The sequence below is a fragment of the Myotis nattereri genome (genome assembly GCF_964212035.1).
Source record: "Myotis nattereri genome assembly, chromosome: X".
NCBI lineage: Eukaryota > Metazoa > Chordata > Mammalia > Chiroptera > Vespertilionidae > Myotis > Myotis nattereri.
Genome location: NC_138078.1, coordinates 121,506,039 through 121,528,763, shown reverse-complemented (window position 1 = coordinate 121,528,763; position 22,725 = coordinate 121,506,039). Strand labels below are relative to the sequence as shown.

At 39.6% G+C, this 22,725-nt stretch overlaps 1 protein-coding gene across 2 annotated transcripts in view; it reads left to right on the top strand.

Annotated features, from left to right (window-relative positions):
- The window catches only part of HS6ST2 (heparan sulfate 6-O-sulfotransferase 2), a 325,043-nt gene that overhangs the window by 225,540 nt on the left and 76,778 nt on the right, over positions 1-22,725 (top strand). Inside the window, exon 3 of one of the 2 annotated variants that reach the window (XM_081115234.1) lies at positions 4,619-4,651. The exons of the other annotated variant lie outside the window; for it this stretch is intronic. Within the exon in view, the coding sequence (XP_080971360.1) occupies positions 4,619-4,651 (33 nt within the window). The remainder of the gene's footprint in view (positions 1-4,618; positions 4,652-22,725) is intronic. 2 annotated transcript variants of the gene reach the window in all.

The window sequence follows — 22,725 nt, the reverse complement described above, 5'->3', positions numbered from 1 at the left end:
ATCGAGCAGGCTTCTGTTCTCACTGGTCGGTGCCCATGCCATATTGGTTGTTAAATATGTTGAATATAATTACTGGCATAGGTCCTATACTTGTTCCCAATTTGTAGCTGAGGAAATCAAGGTTGAGAGGTTATGGGACCTGAGCAGTGCCACACAGTAAGTTAAAGAGCCTGGAATAGAACCCAATCTGTGTGACTTCCGGGCTTATTCCGTGGACCCATACCACCTCTCAGGCTTGCATGTGAGCAAAAAGCAGAGGCCAAGCATTTTAACACTTTGCAAGTAGCAATTTTTCCTGGGGCTTAAGAATCATCTATCTAGTCTTTTAGTCTGGCCTTTCCACCTTCCCGCCCTCCCCCCCTCCAATTTAAACAACAGTCTTTTGCCCGGGACTTTGTAGGCATGAAACCCCTTACCATTCAGGGGAGCAGATTTAACACGCAGAGTAAGTTTTTTCAATAGGATATCCTGTATTTGCCTTCAGAGACCAAAAGAGGATATGACCTGAGATTCAAAAGGTGGTGCAGGTAATTAAGCAGCAGTATAGTAAGTCAGACAATGACGAGGGTGGAAAGCATCCTAAGTGGGGAGAGGGTGGGCAATCAAGGGTAACTCAGAGTGTGGGAGTTGGGTAGTGGGTGATTAAACCAACCTAGTGTCAGAAACCCGAGAAGATGAATGAGCCGATTGCTTGGCAACTCTGAAACACTATAGGTAATTGATTCCCACAGATGTATTATCATCTACTAAAGATTTGCGATCAGATCAAAACAGTGTTTGTGGGTGTTTTTTTGTTTTGTGTTTTTAACCACCTTTTGCAAAATCTGAGAAGGAATGTAGCCTTTATCTGGGAGTGTGTAGCTATGGAGGGCTCTGCTGATTGATAGCAATCACCAACATGGCAGGCTCCTGGCAGATGAAGAAGCTGCATGAGCAGAAAGAAAAATGGGGGCGGGGCAACAATTGTTGATCGATTAGATTTTTCTTGTTACAGTATTCTCAGTTAACTTTCCTTGTGTACCTTTTCCATACTAAAGAACCAGCCACTCTATATTTCAAATAAACAAAGCTGTTGCCCTGGACAGAATGATGATTGGCTACATTTCAACTTGGTGATTATTGTTTTGGCCATGTTCTTATTTACTCATAAGCTCAGAATGTTGGGCTCTGAACTTCTAATGGCATGTTTTACTGAGAAAATGACTAGAGATGGCTGTACTTTTCACTAACTTGCCACCAAAATAAAAGATAAAGCTATTAGAGAATTACAAAATATTGGAACTGGAGGATTTTTAGAAATCCCTCATTTCATATGGCTCCCTGAGAGAATGGAGAAGGAAATTTGCCCGAGATCAAATGAGTCATTGGTAAAACCATGAATAGAAACCATGGATTCTGATTTTTTAGGCAGGGACTCTCAGATTTTTACATCATTCTGTTTTCCCTAGATCTTGATTTGGACCTTTAATATAAAAGTGAATAGGTAGCTTCATTTGTCTTTCTGAAGCTCTAACCTGCACTGAGAACGTAAATGCCAAGGATAGGTGTCATTGTTTGAGGTTTCTGGTTTGCATGACTCCTCATGTTGGGGCTCCCAAGTCTCCCCCAATGCCCATTTTCTCAATGATGTATATCTGTTCTCTTCATTTACACCTTTTCCTTTCCATGCTAATTTGACATTATGCAGGAGCTGTCAATTGAGGGATATTTGTCATCTTCTCAAAGTTGGGCCCACAGGAAGGTTACACTTAACTGTTTCTTCTTCAGACAGTGTCTGTATAATGGGCTTGAGCACCAGCTCCTTTTGTCCAAAATTGCTGTTGCTTCCCCAATATATGGCTTGCTGACGGGTGATGAATGCAATCTCAGAGTGTCACTGGGATAACAGTTACAGAGCACTACTATGAGAAATATTCTGCCGGGATGTGGGACTGCAGTATTACAAAGCTGCCATTGAGGGACTTCTTGTTCTTACAGAGTTTCAAGGTGCACGTACGTGGAGTCCTATGGACAACAAATGGTCCAGTTAAAAAGAAATCTGACTTATAGCCATGGGGGTCGGAGGTGTCCACAAGGAAAAATCATGAATAGAAATAATGTCCATTTCAATTAGAAAAAAGAATTATTTGTAATACAAATGTTGAATCCTTTTTTTTAATTGATTTTAGAGAGGAAGGGAGAGGGAGAGAGAGAAACATCAATGATGAGAGAGAATCATTGATTGGCTGCCTTCTGCACGCCCCCTCGTGGGGATCAAGCCCAAAATCCAGGCATGTGCCCTTGGCTGGAATCAAACCTGGGACCCTTCAGTCCGCAGGCTGACGCTCTATCCATTGAGCCAAACCAGCTAGGGCACAAATGTTGAATCTTATGCCATTGGATATGTACTCCATATATAAATAGAGACATAATAAAATGGGGAAAAAAATCTTTCTGAGCATTAATAACATATAGTATATTTCTGTGGAACTCTTTTCCAATCAGATGGCCTAAAAAAGCTTCCATAAGATTGTAAACTCTGTGAAGGCAGGAATTTGTGTCTGTTCTATTTACTGCTACACCCTCAGTATCTCTAATAATGCCTGCTGCATAATAAATAATCAATATTTTTATGGGGTGATTTTTGTTGAATATATATGATGTATAACTGTATACATTTAAGGTGTACAATGTGTTAATTTGATACATTCATACATTTAAATATGATTGCCATTGTAGTGCTATTTAGCACCTCTGTCACATTACATAACTGTCATTGCTTTTTATTAAAGGGTCTTTTTAAAAGAATCCATTTAAGATCCTTCCTAAAGTGTGTGTGTATGTATAAAACGAGTTCATAAAGTTAATTCATTTATTCTAATCAGTACGTCTCTCCTATTTTACTTTTCATCCATGGTCTTTGATTCACTTCCGATGCTTGCCTGCCCTTTCGATTGATGCACCTGTAACATCTTCCTGTATCACCACTGAATACTCTGCCTGGACAACCTGGACTCCCAGGTAAGGCGATGAACTTCTAAAAGCCTCAGTGCTATCACTGAACAAACTTTAATAGACAGCTGAGAAGTGTACATATAAATTAAAAAATAATCTCAAGATACAATAGTTCCTCCAGATTAACATTAAATTTTGTCTGGTCCCCGTGTAAATCAATTCTGCACATATTTATATTATTTGAAGATTTCTGTTAGTGCAGCATAATTAAAATTACAGTTTTTAGAACGTGCTATGTGTGTGACTTTGGAATTTTATACTACTAAGAATCAACATAGAGCTTCATCTTTTTTTATTTTTGTTTTGCTTTTTTTTCCCCTCCAAATTGTGTTATTTTGTTGTTGTTCCTGAAGCTGAGTGTAGTGGAAGGGGTATTAGCCTCTCTTCACTGTGTAGGGAAACTAAGTCATGGGGTAGATAAAAAAAACCAAAACAACACCACAAACTTTTGATTACTTCTTTCTCCTGGTTGGAATAGAACAGGAGCACATAAGGCCCTGGATGGTAAGTCAGCTAATAGGGGGATTATCTGGCGTCAGCGGTCACCATCACTTTAGTTTTTCATAATGCTTGCTTCTGTGGCCTTCTTACCAACTCACAGAACCAGGAAAAATAAGGCTTAGCCACAGTGGGAACTGATAATAAAAGTCTTCTATTGCTTCTCAAATGACGATGCAAGGCTCTGCTGCTAGTAATGCTATTAAAAGTCTCTCTTACCTCACTTCTAAAGCCTCCAGACAAATTTAATGCACAGAAACGATTCTCTCAAGAAAATGTATAGGCCATGTAACTCGTTTTGGGTACAAAAGTGTTATATTATATTATCCCTTGCTAAATATAATACAAAAGCTAACTGAGCCCATTTGAACCCTCAAACTAGCAATTGACCCATGCACAACTTCACAATCCCTGCTAATATCAGAAATTCACATAGTAGAATTAGTGTTTTGTGACTATTAAGACATATTATGAAAACAGCTGAGATATTTTATGGAGAGACACATTGCTTACTTTGATGGATGTCTTGTGTTTGGGTAGAAAGGATTAGAGTAATGCTTTATGAATCACTTACTGAGTGCTTGGAATTTCATCATTTTTTGGAGAACATCGGCAAAGTTTAATCATTCTTTTATTCTTTTCCTTTGTTATTTGTGTTTTATATATTCCCGATTATATGAAAAATTACTACTAATTCCTACAGGGTCCTTTCAATCATGCATTTCCACGTTAGTGATACCATAGCATTAGTAATTTTTGCATTTTTTTTTCACAGTTGGTTTGGTTTTTGGTTTATTGACTTCTGTGTTTTGCTTAGATGGCCATCGCTTTTGTGAAAGGGAATGGAATTAGCATGATTGAGTGGTAGATCTGTCATTCTAGGTCCATAAAGTTCCATCGGTCTGACTCTTAGGGCTCACCATTTTAGCACTCTGATTCATAATTCCCCCACTATTTGAGAAGAGCTAAATGAGGACCAAGGTGAAGGAGCCATCCATGAACTGATTCCTTGTGGGTTTGAAAGCTGAAAAAAAACATGCTATCAAAGCAAACTGGAAAACTTACTGTTTTAACTTATTTCTTACCAAGCTCTTGCTAGTACCTGGTTTCACTGTTCCTTTAACAGGTGGAGGATTTTTCAGATTCTAGATGCAATGAGGTAAGTGACAATGCATTTTTAGTTTAACTGAACCCAAGTAAGCTAGAGTAAATAGATTTTGCAGTTGCTTATCAGTTCAATTTCAATATAATAAGTAGGTTATGAGCTTGAGATAAATTCTTTTCAGGACTATTTCTTTTAGCTTAAAACAGCTGAAACTACCCAGTCATGTATGTAGTGTTAGGCATGTAGAACTAGTTCAGAGTGGATGAATGTTTAGGGCCAGCACCCCAGACAGTTAGGCAGTAGGTCATTAGCTCTTTTTTTTCTTTTCATTGAAATAGGATGACGCTGTGGAGTGTTTTGTGAAGGCCCCACCACCCACCAGCATTATCTTTTTCACAGTGCTCAGGCACGCCTGCCTGTTGCTAGGCTGGATGGTCATTTAGGGACTAACTAGGTTAGATTTTTATTGAAGGAAAATCAATTATTTGAAAATATCAGGGCTTTTAAAGTATGTAAGTACAGGGTTAGGCAAAAGTAGGTTTACAGTTGTTCATATGGAAAATAATACAATAATTAATAAATAAGTATACCTGTCTGACTGTTCATAGCATCAACCTTTGAACCAGGAAGTCATGATTCAATTCCTAATTAGGGTACATGCCCCGGTTTCGGACTAGATCCCCAGTAGGGGGCATGCGTGAAACAACCGATCAATGATTCTCTCTCATCATTGATGTTTCTATCTCTCTCTCTCCTCTCTTCCTCTGTGAAATCAATAAAATATAAAAAATAAATAATAATACAAGAATAACAGTATTTTGCATACTCATATCTGTAAACCTACTTTGCCCCACCCTGTATGCAGACTTGCAGGTAGAGTAATCCCGTAGCCCAGAGACCTTGATGACATGAGCTCTGCAGCAGAGCAGATCTAATTAAACACAGGAAAGTTCCTAACTGTGAGGGTGGTGGGGTATTGAGAATGCTCCACGTTAGTGCCTTTGTAGACAACAGCTGTGTGCCACAAGTTATACAATCATATCACCTCTAGTGCTGAAGAGGCTGTGAGAATCATAAGCCATTTTGTAAATGTGTGCTGTAGTTGCTTGGTACATTGTTTTCTAAGATCATGATGTTCACCAGTACTCTATTTGGCCTATTGTAGGCTTATTGGCTCCAGAAATATTTACCAAGGTCTCTACCTTCTCTTCCTACCCACCTACATTTCATCCTATGCTCCCTGGCCCAATAAGTGTAAGCAAGAGCAAAGGTTGGAGCCTTGGGATTCCTCCACTAGGGCAGACTCTCATTCAAATAGAATAAATGGACCATTTATTAGATGTCCAATTTAGCTTTCAGTAGCTGGGCTTCCATATTCCCACGAGGGCATCAGTTGGTTTATTTCATAACTGAGATTAGTAAATTCAGTGTTTAATTCTATAGTCAGACTATAATTCATTGAGGCAAATGATATAGACACACAGACACTTAGTAACACAATATTAGTATGGGGATATGTTTAAAGATCATAGATTGGATGTATCATGGTGGCAAGAGTACTATGTTCTGCTAGTAACTAGTAGGGTGATTTTGCTTAAGTCTCATCTCTGCTGTGAGCCTTGATTTCCTCATTTGTAAAATAAAACAGAGTGGATGATCATTAAGATAATGGTCAATAACATAGAGACTGTTATCTCAAAAATTGTTTTCATGGGGGACATGTTAAGAATTTAGTTTTATTTTTGCTTTAAAAGTTGCTGCATGAGACAACCATCTCTCTACAACTGTTTTACTATATAACAGAGAAAATCTTGACATACTCTATTTTTATTATCATGCTGATTGATTTGACCAGATGTTATTATCAGAGCAATTTATACCTGGTCTTTGTTTGTGAGAAAGGAAGAGAGAAGTACCAATGCAATGGAAAAGAAATGGCTTTGGTAAATGTCGATGGGGCCATTTTTAATTCTGGTGGATTGAATGGTGTATGAAAACTCTCCAAGGCTAGCACATTTTCAACCACTAGTAAAATAATAAAGTAACAACTCATTTGGTAATCCCCATTGGTCATGCAAATTTATAAATATACAGGATTATGATGATCTCTGCCTCATAATTAAAATTTGCATAAATACTTGCTGTAGTATAGTTGTCTGAATGGATTTTGTAATCCAAAGAGAGAAGGGAACAATCAATGGAAGCCATCCCGAATGCCTTGTTGTTGCTGCATACATGCAAAATTAACAGTGATACTAATTGTTTTAAAGAGAGCCTTGTGGGTTTTTTTTTTCTGTAGATAGCAAAAAATTAATTGCCAGAGTTTTTGTCACTCTCTCTTTTTTTCTATAACCTGCGGTACCATAAGGTCTGCAGTTAGTTATAAGCAAATTATTTGGCTGAATTTTCAGTGTATAATTTTGTGATGGAGTTTCCAAACTTCTGTTTAAGTTATCAGTCAATATCTTGAACAGTCAAAATCTAGTTTTTATAATATTTTAACTGTAGGCCTCTATAAATCTAGGGAATAAAAGGATGCTGACATACCAACCAGTTCTGCTGCTGCGTTTACGTTCTACTTTGTATTCTATATCTTTAAAATTAAACTTTCATATGAGAGTCATAGAAAGTCAAGGCTAGAAACGTTTAAGATCATCCTGTCTAATCCCCTCATTTTTGAGATGAGTTTGATTATCAGTAATTTGAATATCAGTAACAACCACCAAATTAATGATACCACACTTATGTTTTTTTTAACCTTTCAAACCATTGGGAACAATTATAGTAAATACATTTGAATTATAACTGGTTGTTTTGGGATCATATAACTTCGATTTACTAGTATTTTCTAAAAACCTGAATCAGATTTCGTAAAATATGACTTCATGAAGTTTACCTAAACATAGCCATAATATTGATGGTATACATGTGAAAGGAGATATCCTATGCAAAACACTTGACAATTTGAGACAACCAATATTAGTTATTTTCCCTTTATGCATAGATTACCTAGCTAACATCCACCCAGTGGAAATGTTACTTGAGTGACTGAAAGTATGGGCTTTTGTTCTATCTTGGTGCTGCCACTTTGTAGCACTGTGACCTTGAGTAATTTAATTGACTTCTGTGGGTTTTCAAGTTTCTTCACATGTAAAGTGTAGCCACCTTAAAGAGTTGTGCAAAGATTAAATTGAGATCAGGGATATCGTGTACTTAGCACTGTTTTGGCACATAGTAAACAGGCAATAAATAGTAGTGGTTATTACTGCCATTATCTGGTACACCCAGGACCAGTCTCATTCAATACTAGTATTTAATCTTATGGCGCGTTGGAGTACATGCATACATACCTGTACACATAAACATATGGACACTCTATGAGTCCATAAGAATGACATTGGGAAGGCTGTTTTCCCAAAAGTCATGTCTGACCACTATGTTTTAAAATCTAATGGCTTCTTCTCTGGCTTCAATCTTCTTGAACCTTTTGGAGGTTCTTGCACTTCTTCACTTTTTCTCTTACTTGAAAGCATTAATAGTTTATCTTGGTTCACCTGTCTTCTACTCGACACTTAAGTTTATTTTGTCGGAGTCTCTTTTACACACACACACACACACACACACACACACACACACACAGCCTCTCCCTCCCCCTCACTGTTTAAATGGAGCAATTCCCAAGGTTCTGTCATTGATCTGCTTCTCTTCTCTTGCTATGTTCTCATTCTGGGTAATTTCATCTCCTCACATAGCTTCACCTTTCACCTCTACACGAGTGATTCCCAAATTGACCTCTTCAATTCTTAACTCATTCCGGAGCTCCAGGCTAACTCCAATTTCCAATTGCCTGCTGAGCATCTCCAGGGCAGGATATCTGAGGAGACTGAATTGTAGTCTGGTTTTTGTCATCCTGTGTCAGGAATGCAGATGGGGGAATGTAGCTTCAAGTAGTGCTTAGAGTTGAAAACAAAGAAGAAGTGCTGGGCATTAGTCCGAGCAGAAGTAAAAGTAGTTTCAATTAAGCAAGTGATTTCAAATGAGCTTTCCAGGGAAAGCATCACAAGTACACTGTGAATTTATGTTATTATGAACTGGAGACATAAATTGGCACTTGAAACTTTAAAAGGTGTGTGTTTTCTAAGAAGGAGGAAACAGCTTTCCTAATGAAAATTGAGTTCAGTTTTTAGGTGCTGGAAGGCTGGTGAGTTTCAGGAAAATGTTAATTAAAATTAACTTTCCTGGGACAATTTGTGTGGTTAATCTTGCTTCAGTGTTTTGTAATACAGATACACCTGCCAAGAGGAAGGATATATTCAACCTGAAGGATGAGCATGTGGGAATTTTGAGAGCACATGCATGCATAGACATGTACACACGTACTGGGAGAGCTATGCCTGAGAGTTTGAATGTGTGAAAATAATTCAGAGGGTAGATAGATATTTTTTCTTTCATTCATTCTGCAAATACTTACTGAATGCCTACTAGGAACCCCTCTCGCTGGCGCAGTGGGCTGTAAATGAAGAACATATAATGTCTTTGTCTATAAGTGTCTTATATATTTTTCTTTAGTTATATATAGGTACGTTGATAATTGAATTTGGTCTAGAAATACCTGCAGCATGTGACAAATTGTTCAGTAACTATAACCTTGATGACAATCTTAATGACCAAAGAAGAACTTAGAGGAAATGAGACAGTGTTAAAGTGGGAAAAGAATGTGCATAAATTCGAATTAGAAATTGATTGCTTCCTTTAAATTTAGTAAACATTTTATTACTTTGGTACTGTACATTTCTAGCTGGCTCTCAGTGTTTCCCACCAGACTAAGAATGATTGTCTAACCCTGAAACTTAATTAGAGCAAAGGGATAAGCAAATTTTGGTTAATGTGTATAGTATTGTTAGGAGAATTCTTTGTGAATAAGCTATTCGTGTGGAAACTATAGACCTAGCTTACAGCTTTAGCACAGGGAACAATATTCTTTTTGAAGATGGGTGATCCCACTTCCCACCTTCCAAAAATTAAGTAAATCCCTTCCAGATGAGTCCCTTCCCTATGAAGTATTCTGAGGCCATCTTACCCTACAAAGTGCAATGGCCTAGTTAGTAAATCAGGGTGAGTTTCTAGCCTTCATTGGTGCACCCCAGCCTCCTCTTTAGAAATTTAGCATGGCTCTTTGATTGCAACTCCTAAATCCAAGTGTTCTTAGACCCAATTGTCAATTTCAAAGTATCTTTCATGGTCACTCTCAGGTTGTAAAGATCCCTCGTTGCATTTGTGATCCTGAAAACATACCCTGATGCCCCAGAGCTCTTGCTATGGATATGTAGATGGCACACCCTCTTCCAGTATTCCAGCGCCCCCTTGAGGATCTTCAAGGAACTAAAGCTCTCATAATAATGGTGCACACACTGATCAGTGTTCTTATTTCCTTTGTCCAAATGAGCTGAGACATTGATATACTTCTCTTATTCTGACAGGAAATAAGAACAATAAAAACATCCTTGAATTCATAATCTTGGATGTCTTTATTCTCATGATTTGTATTAACCATAGTCTAACTTGTTTTACCTTTCTCAAATTTATTTACTATGTATCCACTGAGCAGTTACGACTTTTCAGGCACTGTTCTACACTGGGGACAGTAAGACAGACAAGGTCCTGGTTCTTCTGTTTTCTAAAGGGTGTGTGTGTGTGCGCACGTGCACACGCGCACGTTGTAGGGAAATGGAACATAAACAAGTATACAAGTAAATGAACAAGCTAACCTGAGAGGGTGGGGAGTGATGAGGTAGATTTTGCTTTTTGGATTTTTTTTTTGTTTGGTACAGACTTTACTAACAATTTGTCTAGGCCCTTTGGTTTCCTCTTTTTATACATTCTTGGACTTGATAGCAATTCCCATTTTGCTACTTCTGGTCATGCTTTAATTAGGATCACCTTTCATTAGCTAGTCCTGAAGTATAACCCAACACACCCTCCTTATTAGACTTCTGTACCACACTTTTCTTGTCCTTGTCACCATTAGAATTTGTCAAGTTCATCTTCTTCCCTGTGATAGAATGTAAATGGGCCTACTTATTCCTTAGGGATATTTTAGTTGATTATTCAAAGCATTTTTGCTACTCAAGGCAAACTATCTGTTAAGAAAAAACCAAAGCATAAAAAGTTAGCAATTGTGGTGGTATTTAGTTTTGTCTACTTCTGGAGAGGGAAGAGCCCTGGGCTGGGAGTCAGAAGACCTGGTCCCAGACACCACTGCTATGAATAAGCTGTAGGAGCTGAGATGTGCCACTTCCTCTCTCTCAGACTGTTTCTTTATCTCTAGTTTCTTCATCTCTAAAACCAGAGTCCCAAGTAGAGGCTCCCTAAGGTTCTTTCTAGCTCTAATGTGGTACAATTTGTTGTTTTCAGAGTCATGGGCCAAGATTTATTTCCAGCGTTCTGTTTAATTTTATAAAGTGGCGATGTAGGAACATTTTCCAGTGATTCAGAGCTGCTCAGATTAAGCATAAGTTTTCCGGCAAAAGCCAGTTTTCCAATTCTTGTAAATGTCACAAGAAGTTAAAACATTGCTTCTTGTTCTAACCTCCACCAGCTAGGGCAACAATTTAACACCATGGATGCAATTTTCAGCTTCTTATATATGAACATCTGAAAGCTCACTGTCTTTTCAGCTTGCCTGCAGGAAATCTTCAAAAATAACCAAATACCACTAAAACAAAGGGCGTTATTATAAGTTGGCTTTAAAATGACAGTCTTCCTCAGCACCTAACCAAAGCCCAGTTAGGACCTAAAGTAGGAGTCAGAAAGCTTGCCTTCCCTAACTTCCCCACCCCTTCCTACATCTGCTGCACTGGGATTTGTGGAAGAAGATGGGGAAGCAGGAAGGGTGGGCTTGGATAAAGTTGAACAGGTTGAAATTTACCAGCATTCAAAGTACCTCTGGTGACTCCCTTCTTTGTTTCCACTATTCCACCTATTAGTCAGATACTTTACCATGTCCTAAGAAAAAGAGTCAGCCACATGCCTAGATTTTAAGAATGCAAACTTTTACCAATCCAGAGATAACCTGGGCATGATTCTGTGTTAAGGAAATCTGAAGGAGGAGAGAACCCAAGAGAGTTTGGAAATTCTGGAAAGTGCATGTCTGATGTACAGTCACAGAATTTTTGACTTAGACAACGAGTGGGAGAGGTGAGGGAGACAGCCCAGGGAGTTCCTGTATGGATCTAATTTAAAAGGCCATGATATTGTGCAGGTGAAGAGACAGATACCCACAAAGACCAATAAACACAAGTAGTTAGTGGCAGACTTGAGGCAAGAACCCAGGTCAACTGCATCTTGTTCAGTGCCTTGATTTGTAATTACCTATGCTAGTTGGTATTTTCTTTGCTTGCTTGTTTGTTTGCTGCTTTTGCTATTTATTTCTTGCTACTACTTCTGTTCACAGCACTTGTGATTCATTGTTCTCAAGGAACTTTATCAATGAAGGTGGACCAAATCTTTTAGGAATAGATAAAGTGCATTTTGTTTCGAAGGGTTTAGGGCCAGATGATAGATAGTACAAGGTCACACAGAGGAGTGTCTGGATTGAAAATAGAGCCCAAAATGCAAGATTCCATTGAAATGAATGGAGAAAGGTAGGATTGTGCCTATAGACTGGAAAGCCACAGTTAAATGTATATATCATCTCTTTAAAGCTCACTCTTAATTACAGCTATAGCCCATTCTCCATCAAAATATTTAAATGTCTTTTATTTTAGTTTCTCAGTACTTTGAATCCTTTTCCAGGTATATTTGTTGCCTCTGTTTTATCTTTCTATTTCGCTATTCTAGATGGTTTTTGTCTTCAATGTTTTCCATTAGTTTGGTCTCATTGTCTTGTCCATGGTATTTGTAGTACAACTGTATATCACAGGAGATCTTATGTGCATGTAAAATGGAGAATACTATTTCAAAGTTAGAAATTACTAGATTATTTCAGTTCCCCTTCCAGAGTTGAAATATTTCCTATTTGGCAAATGGCTCTGCTTTGAAATCCTAAAATTACACCTAGGAAAAAAATGACTGTCACTGTGGCACCATAGGGCTTCCTGTCCCTTCAGTTTCATTGGCTTACCGTCCAATTTGCTCCATCGATTTTCCAGACAGCTCAGCATCGCCTTGTCAGACAGACACTGGAATTATAAAGGAGCTTCATCAAGGCCATACGTGTTCTGAAAACTTTTCAGCTTTCATAATTTTGGCCATGAGTGTGCTAGAAACCATGTGTAAATGGCATTTGTTGGCACATTGGTATTTCTTCTCACGGCTTCTACAATTTCAGACTTGATTTCTGCTCGCCACAGGGTACAGTTTACCTTCTGTTCTCTGGGAGCTCTTATTCATTTGTCAGGAGCCCTAAAAGAAGGCTGCTCCTGTGCACCCTGGAATGTCAGAGTTATCGTAAACTGGCATAAATGAGCCTTTCAATGGCCTTTACTGATTGTTCGTATATTAAAATGTAAATGCACATAAGGAGCCTGAGAGTACGCTTTCTCCCATTTTTTCATATAAATTGATTTGACAATGTCATGGATGATGCATGAGATAAAATACAGAGCGTAAGCCCATTACACCTTGTTTGCATGAGAGGAAACAAAAGCTACAGGGAAGAAATGAACATTATGTGATACTTTAGGCAAGAGCCATTTTCTGACTCACATATACCTTTTAGTCAATAGCCTACCTCTGAATCTATGCAGGGGAAAGTGGTCACTGTGATACTCTTGCTTAAATAATCTTTCTTGACTAATTAATGAGAATTAATTTCTAGTTATTTAGGAAACACTGAGGGTTTTCGGAAATTCATAAGGGGTGCAATAAAGTGACAGAGCCTCAAAATTAGTCATAAATGCTGATATTTTTATGAGAAAATAAAATGAGATGGGATGGATATTGGGAGCTTTCTGAGGAATTTTCTCTGAAAACTATGCAATGTTATGTCATTAAAGAGTCATGTGATTTAATACTGAGTGATCATAAAATCTCATGTAAAGCCATCCACGAGGAAACTTCTAGAAGCCTCATTTATTCCTTTCTATATACTAGTAAGCACCTTCAGTGTCTCCTTTAGTATAAATATTTAGTAAACTATTTATAAATAAAATAATACTTTTGAAGTTGATTTTAAATTCAGTGCACATGAACGATGTAGTTTAATGTGAATATCAAGCGCTGCATTTCTAATCTGAGTGCAAAATGATAGCAAGATAATTAGGGGATGGTCCTCTTTCTCAGCCTTCTGTCCTACAGTCTCAAGCACAAGATCTCTAATTTCCCCTTCTCTTGGAGGAGGTATTTCCCATCTTGGAAATAGGTATTAATCTTCACGCCTTCTTTTACCCTTCAATATAACATACTGAGAGTGGAGGAAACAGGTGATGGCCTTCAGTAGATTTGGGGAAACCAGGAGGGAACCTCCAACTTTGTATTCCCCAGTACTGTGATCAGAGACTTACTATTAATTGAGTAATTCATTCAATCATTACAGATGTATTTATTAAGCACCTGCCATTACCCAGGACTGTTCTTAGTGCTAGGGATTTGACAATTGGATAAGACAGGTAAAGTTTCTGCTTTCAAGGAGCTTACATTCCAGTGTTGGTTATAGATCACCCAAAGCAAATCAATAAAGCATTCTCAGATTTGGATAGTTGTTATGAAAGAAATAATCAGAGTGCTAGATTAGAAATGTGTGACTTTGCAATGACCTCAGTGGGGACAATGAACTTATTGTTTATAGGTGTAAATGATTTTTGGAAGCATCAAATGATATGGAAACAGGTCTCATAATTATAGTAGAAGATCAAATTGATTGATAATAGTTTTGACCCCAAATGAAGGTTATATGTAATTAATGTAATATTTTTGAGTGCCAATAAAAATACATTCTATGCTGAGTGGTAATGAGTACTTCTATGCTTTTAAATGCAATTAAAGAACTTAAGCAATGGGTGTTCTCCTTCAATGATCATTTAGGCATCTGTAGCTACTAATAGTACTGTCTCTATTTCCCTGCCTCCTTTTAATTTTGGTCAAATCCTGTCATTATTGACGAAATGTACCTTAACTATTATGTTGGTGAAAATTACCATAAGATTGAGAGTGGGATATAAAATGAACATTTAGAGATAGTCCAAACTATATAATATAGTTGTAATACGTGAAATTTGATAATGAAAGCTTATAATTTAGTCTTCATTTTATTAGCCCAAATACAGTGAATTTTTCTTTAGGCTATTTTGTAGAAAATTAATCTGTAGAATGATAATCTACTCTGATTAGATATAATCAATTCGAGTCTATGAAAAGTGAAAATATTTAAAAGTAACAATGCTAAGATGGAGATGAACGAACAAAGGAAGCCATGATAGGAGAACTGAAAACACGTGGTGTGCTTTTTCGTGTGCTAACTTACGTGGTTTCTACAACTTCCCTTTAGTGATTCCATATGTTCTAGAAATGTTGATTATGCCTCCAGTAAAGGAGAGCTATTAAAACAAAGATGTTTTTGTAAAATGGGTGGAAGCCAATGATTGCTGTTTCATTGCATTTAGTGTGATTTTAGCTCCCTGCTTTGAGAGGCATTGATCTGCTCAATGGGTATGTACTTGAGCAACTGCTCTGCCAGATACTGTGCCAGGCACTGGGGAGACAGATGTGAATCAGTGAGAGATCCTGCCTTTATGGTACTCACAGTCTAATTAGGGAGATGAATAAATGTTGTGATGGAATAGGGCGCATGCTTATAGTACACAGTTTGTGCCACAAGATTCTGCAGGAGGTTAAGGTTGTTTGGTTAAAAGCTACTGAGGAATTTATTCTGTAAGTTGCTATAGAAAATGATGGAGCAGGTATATGGTACTCATTTTTTTTTTTTTACCTCAGATCTCTTTGCAGCCTTGGTATGATTTACATGTATACATATTACATTTATTTTCCATTTTTAAAGGCAGGTAGAATGGTGAGATCCAGCTTCAAAATTAAGGTTTTATAGGGAGTATTCTAAAGTTTCTTTTTAAATGTAGAAGAAGACTGGGTCTGAATAACTCTAAGCTGACCTGTTGTGTGGAGCCAGCCTTGATTTTCTTTTCTTTTTGCAACACAGTTCTATTTCTGGCAGCAACTGCATCTGAGCCAAAAGCACAGATTCATTGCCTGTTTACATCAGGCACTGAATAGGCACTGAGCAGAGGATTAAAAGAGTCCTGTCTTCTGGGAGCTTATAATCTAAAACAGACAACAAACTGGAAAGAATAGCCATCACAGCTGATATGTTCATTTCCCTTCCCACATAAAGTCAAAGAAAACAGAAAGTGGCAAGTCACATTCTACAGGATTTGTAAAACCTCTAGAGAGTTTTTCTCTCTCTCTTTCTCTCTCTCTCTTTGTGACTTTTCAAGTTGAAATCCATTTTGTATATAATATGCAACAGATTATAGTGCTATTTTTTAAAAACGGAATGAGAAAGCAAGCAATATTCTTTCTTTTACAACAGGTTACATTGGAAAGTATGGATCAAATTAAAAGTGGATTCTCAATTTGTCATGGGGAAATACGAATACTATTTCAAATACTCTAAGGTCAGGTTCAACTTGGGGGTAGACGAGGTATCATAAAAATTAATTTAAGAAACTAGCCTTGAGATATTTCCTAGTTGTAATAATCCCACAGGTGAAAGCAACATCTGTGGAATAATAAATATACTCTGTTTGACCTTTTTAGCCAAAGGAGGTATTACCAAAACATGACCAAAGCTTGGAGTTGAGGCAGTGCAGTAAAGTAATGGGGTTTGACTAACTCTTTATGTGATAGGGATGTGATCATTTTATTTTTTAAAAATGATGAAAAAATAGGACACATACCAAACCAAGATTAATTTCCCAAAGCTTGTGTATATGAGAGACACGGAGACGAACACACAGAGAGGAGCAGAAATAAAGAAAGAAAGACAAAGTAGCAAGAGGCTGAGCCAGAGAGGGACAGAGACCAAGAATTGAAAACAACCAAGAATCACATTCCAACTCTTATTAAATTCATGGTGAGACCTTGGTTAAGTCACCTTTCTCTGGGCCTCGGTTTCTCCAACTGTAAAAAGTAGAGGTGTGCTAAAAGACACCTCTATAGAACTTACCAACTCTCTAGCTCTCCCTTTGGTAAATGAAAAGGCAGGCAGGTGGGTAGGCATGCAAACGGATGGATCAGCCGCATATATGCATATGCTAGCTTAACAAAAAGAGAAGACCAAAATTATGGTGGGCCAGTGGACCGTGAATCACAAAGAGCACCAGCCAGACACAGAAAATCATCTAATCACTTTTGCTATTGCCATGGTAACCTGAGGAATTGGTACTTTTCCTTTGCCTGGCACTGGTGCAGCTTTCCAGGGGCCACTGTTGAGTCATTTTCTGAGTGTCTTGGCCATCTCTCTTTCCTCCACAGGCTCAGAAGAGTTTTGTGTGAGGATCTCTAATGGCCTCTGATGCCCAGATGGAAGGAGAAATTACTAGTAGATGTCAGGCTTTGTACCTATGACCGTAACCTCAGCTCTCCCAATCGAACATCCTCTCTGAGAGAGTGGTAGAGAGTAGCTACTCTTACCACTTGTAGATAAGGAAACTCAAAGGGGTTTGTTGTTGTTTTTAGCCTAACATTCTGTCTGGATACCTGTCTGTGTTTTTCAAGCTCAATGGATATTTTTGAGCGTACTGTGTTTTCTAGGCTTTCAAATTTTACTACTTTTAAACTTGTGTGAGTCTTGTTTTCAGGGTCTGGGAATTGATGAGGATAATTAGTGCTTGTCAAGCTCCTGGCCAGGGAATGACTTTAGTAAGGAGCTACCTAGTAGACAAATTGTGTGCAACACAAAATGAGTGAGTCTTCCGACAGGTTTTAGTATCTGTTTTATTTCACTTTCATCAATTTGAGTAAGAAACAAAACACTATGATTTTCTTGCTTTGCTTACAATTTACCCTCTCCCTCCAAAATAATGGCCCAAGAGTTGAGCTTGAGTGTGCATGGCCTTATAGTAGGTTGACTTCCAGTTGAATTTTACTGAGATTGTTTTCTCCAGAAACTTCTGGGGCATCTAGGATGCCATTTTGAATTTATGCAACTCTTCACATTATGATGTTAATATTACATGTTCTAAGAAAAGTAACTCCATAAAAAATGTGTTTCCTCAGTGCAGCATAGTTCATCAGGGTAACAGATTCTACATCACACCTGTCACTTTGTTAAGTGACTTTTGCCATCACTAGAATCCCTACTTTTGTGGCCAAGTGAGTCCTGAGACAAAGGCCAGGGTGAGTGCGATGTGTGAGGAAGGTGAGGAGGCCAAGCTGACTACAGGCAAGCTTGTTCTTACACCAAGTTGCTGATGATGTTGGCTGAATAATATGGAGCCTGCCTGGAGAGGATGCTGAAAGGCTGGGGTCCAGCCTGCCTGCCATGTGCATCTCCAACCTGATCTCTCCCCTGGGCTTCAGACTGGGATACCTAACACCCCACACCATATCTTCACTGAGGAGCTTATTTGATATCTCAAACTTGACCTGCCCCCCAACAAACTTCTGACTTTTCCCCCAAATGTGTTCCTCTTACAATCTTTCCCATCTCAGTAAATGGAAACTCTACCAGTTGCTCAGGCCAAAATTCTCAGCATATCTTTCACATTTCTTTTCTTCTCCCAGGCCACATCTAATCCATTAGCAAATTCTGTCTACTCTTCCTTCTTACACTATTTGGAATCTGACAATCACTCACCCCCATCTCCTTGTCTATCTTTGTCTAAGCCACCATCATTTCTTACATGAGCTTCTTTAAGAGGCCCCTGGCTGGTTCCCCTGTTTCCACCATTGGTCCCCTATAGCCTCTTCTCCACTCAGAAACCAAGCTGCTGATCCTTTTAAAACGTTTAATTCAGCCCAGCTGGGTGTGGCTTAGCGATTGAGCATTGCCCCAAGAACCAAGAGGTCACCATTAGATTCCCTTTCAGGGCACTTTCCCAGGTTGCAGGCTTGATCCTTGATCTCTCATCACTGAGGCTCCTATCTATCTCTTCCTCTACCTTCCTCTCTGAAAGCAATAATATACATATATATATATATATATATATATATATATATATATATATATATATAATTTTTTTAAAGAAGATAAATTGTTCAGATATTGTCATTCCTCTATTCAAAACCCTATAATGGCACCCCATCTCATGAAGAATATAAGACTGAGGCCTCCCCATGGCCTGCAAGCCCCTGCAGAGTTTGGCTCCTGTTTCTTCTCCAATATCATATTTTACTAGAGGCCCAGTGCACGAAATTCATGCACTTGGTGTGTGTGTGTGTGTGGGGGGGTCTATCAGCCCAGCCTGTGCCCTCCCACAATCCAGGAGTTGTTGGGGGGATGTCCCACTGCTGGTTTAGGGGAGCAGGCTTAAGCCATCAGTCTGACATCCTTAGCACTGCTGTGGAGGCGAGACGCTCCCGCCACTGCTGCTGTGCTTGCCAGCTGTGAGCATGGCTTCTGGCTGAGCAGCGCCCCCCCTGTGGGAGCACACTGACCACAAGGGGACAGCTCCTGCATTGAGAATCTTCCCCCTGGTGGTCAGTGCACGTTATAGCAACCCGTCGTTCTTCCATTTGGTCGATTTGCATGTTAGCCTTTTATTATATAGGATTGTTCTGCCTTGTGCTCATTACTCTTTAATTACACCAGTCTTATTTGCTTACTTTAAATATACCAGGCCTGCTGCTACCAGGGCATTTGCACTTGCTCCTTTCCATGCCTGGAAAGCTTTCCCCTTAATATTTGCAGAATTTGGCTCTTAAATTTAATCAGGTCTTAACTCAAATGTCACAGGAATAAGATTGCCAAGAAGTCTGATTCTTTATAAAAAAATTTATACACACACACACACACACACACACACACATACTGAGTGGCCAGATTATTATGACCACCTGATGTTTGTAGGCAAATTAGCTATAATTTTGCACTGAAGTTGCTAGAGGGACAGATAATTATAAACATCTGAATAGCACAACATACCTAAGTATCGTTGCTGATCAAGTTCATCCTATCATGTTGATGGTGTATTCCAATGGAGGTGGCTTCTTCCAACAAGACAGTGTGCCATGCCATGGCGCTCGTATTGTGCAGGAATGGTTTCAAGAACATGAGGGAGACTTTACCTTGCTTAGGTGGCCCCCACAATCACCAGATCTCAATCCAACTGAGCATTTGTGGGACAAAGTTAAAAGAGCCACCAGGCAGCTGGTTCCACACCCATCAAATCTCACAGAACTGGACAGTGCTATTCATCAGGCATGGTGTCAGATTCCTCCCATCACCTTTCAACATCTCGTGGAGTCAATGCCAAGAAGAATTGCTGCAGTATTGAAGGCAAAAGGTGGCCCAATGAAGTACTGATGGGGTGGTCATAATAATCTGGCCACTCAGTGTGTGTGTGTGTGTGTGTGTGTGTGTGTGTGTGTGTGTGTCTGTGTGTGTGTGTATTGATTTCAGAGAGGAAAGGAGAGGGAGAGATAGAAACATCAATGATGAGAGAGAATCGTTGATAGGCTGCCTCCTGCATGCCCCCTACTGGGGATTGAGCCCACAACCCGGGCTTGTGCCCTTGACCAGAATCGAACCTGGGACCCTTCAGTCTGCAGGCTGATGCTCTATCCACTGAGCCAAACCAGCTAGGGCAAGAAGTCTGATTCTTGAAAAGAGTTCACTGGACTTGGCCAGCAGGCAGACACTGATGACCTTTGAGAGAGCAGGTGCAGTCAGTGGTGGAAGAGGAGACAGGTTTTTTTCTAACCCTTGACCTCCCTTACTAGACTGTATGTTGCTTTAGTTCAGTGCTGTTGTCTCATTTATTCTTGTTTCTCCAGCATTAGGCTTAGTGCCTGAAATTCAGTAGTTTGTCAGTCAATGCTTGTGGAATGAGGGCAGGAATCTTATTTATAAATAATTGGTTACATTAGAACACATTAAATTGCCAAATGTTGTGATTGCTGCCTCAGGGTTTTTTTCAGGAAACATGGTTGTAAAATAAGACCTGTGTATTCATTGCAGACCCATTCCCTCACTACCAACATGTGACGTGGTGTTAAACATGTGATTTAGAGGGTTTTGGTGCACACAGGGTTGGGGAGGTGGAGACACAGACCATCCTAGGTCTCTTAGGATGATGAGACCATCTTTATTTGTGTCTTCCTTTTTCAAATTCTTCTTTTAAGGCTACTGGAAGGCTAATTTAAATTCAAAAGCTACCATTGTGGTTAAGCAAAATCTTAATGACTTAAGGAGTGTTCATATAGTTAATACTCAGGTAGTGGTAGAAGCACATTTAATGTAGATTCCCCCAATAATTTTAATTGGGTCTAACCTTCTTCTCCTTTATTTCTCCTCCTTTATTTAACGGTGGTGCTGAAGTTCAAACACAAGGATAAGATGGCTTTTCTTTTTATATGTTGCTCCTTCTTTCAGGCTCTGACCTCTGAAATCTTTCCCTAAACACCAGTTGGAGAAGGTTGGCCTCCCTTGAAACCCTTTACTCCTGGAATCTATTGACAGCAGCAGTAAATGCTGTTTTCCTTTGCTGTCTGAGAACTGTATGATGGTCACTTCTGCAGCATGGGCTTGTAGGGACTTCTAAGCCAATGGCTGTGAAGTCTTGGCAGGACTCTGCTCCCATTTCTAGCATTATTCTTAAGCCCCCCTGCTTACAAAATTCAGCTATAGACTTCAAAGCCCCTTTCCTAAAAGTGATTATGATTTATAACCTATTCCTGGGATCAATTCCTAGGGTCTGCCCTGCCTTTCCAGGTGTCTACCATGCTTAACTTGTGAGACATTTATTTACCTACTAGTGACCCAGTGCATGAAATTCGTTCCCTCATCCCAGCCTGCACCCTCTCCAATCGGGGACCCCTTGGGGGATGTCTGACTGCCGGTTTAGGACATCCTTCTCGCAATCTGGGACCACTGCCTGATTGCCCCAAACCTCTCTGCCTGCCTGCCTGATCGCCCCTAACTGCCTCTGCCTGCCTGCCTGATTGCCCCCAACTGTCCTCCCCTGCTGGCTTGATCTTGCCCCCAACTGCCCTCCCCTGCCAGCCTGATATCCCTCCCAACTGCCCTCCCCTGCAGGCCTGATCTCGCCCCCAACTGCTCTCCCCTGCCAGCCAATTTGGTTCTGATTGGTCAGTTTCTATGCCAGTCAGCATTAAAAGCTCTGCTTTCTAGGCAGTCATTGGCTCCTCATAGTTCACTCAGATTTGGTTCTGATTGGTCAGTTTCTATGCCAGTCAACATCTCTGGGCCTGATCAGAGAGGCGGGGCTGATCAGCAGCCTCTCTGATCAGGAGAGAAAGACAAAGAGAGGCGCAGCTGCTGGTGAAGCCTGGAGAGAAAGAGAGACAACGGCTGATCAACAGCTGCCACAGTGGCTGCAGATCAGACCCTGCCTCTCTCTCCTGGCCTCTCTCTGGGCCTGATCCACAGCCCCCTAGGCAGTCAGTGCTGGGTCGCTGTGCCCACACTGGTGGCAGTCAGTGCTGGGTCGCCACAGCAACCCAGCACTGACTGCAAGACTGACTTCCGGTGTTTGGTCGAGCCTTCGGTCAGTCGTTACAGACCCTGGGTGTTTATATATTAGGATATGGGATGAGAGACAGGCTCATAAATGTGGCCAAGAACAGGTAGTCATTCTATTATCCTTTGAAGTTGTTTCATACTCCTACAAAAGAGGTTCTTTCTGTGACTCCTTATGCATGCTAAACATTTATAGGCCTTCCAGATTCATTCAACAAATATTTGCTGTCAATTGGCCTATATATAGAAGAGGTAGAGGAAATGCAGAGATGAAACATGGTTCACATACCCTCAAAAAGCCCACAATCTGCAAAAGGTGGGAGTAAAGATAAAAGCATAAGCAAATGTTATGATTCAATGTGATATAATCATATCTGAACAAAATGGAGCCAAGAGGGTTTAATGTTGCCTGGGGCTGTATAGAAGCCTACACAATAGAAAATGCAACAACTGTACATTTTCAAAGGGAAACAGG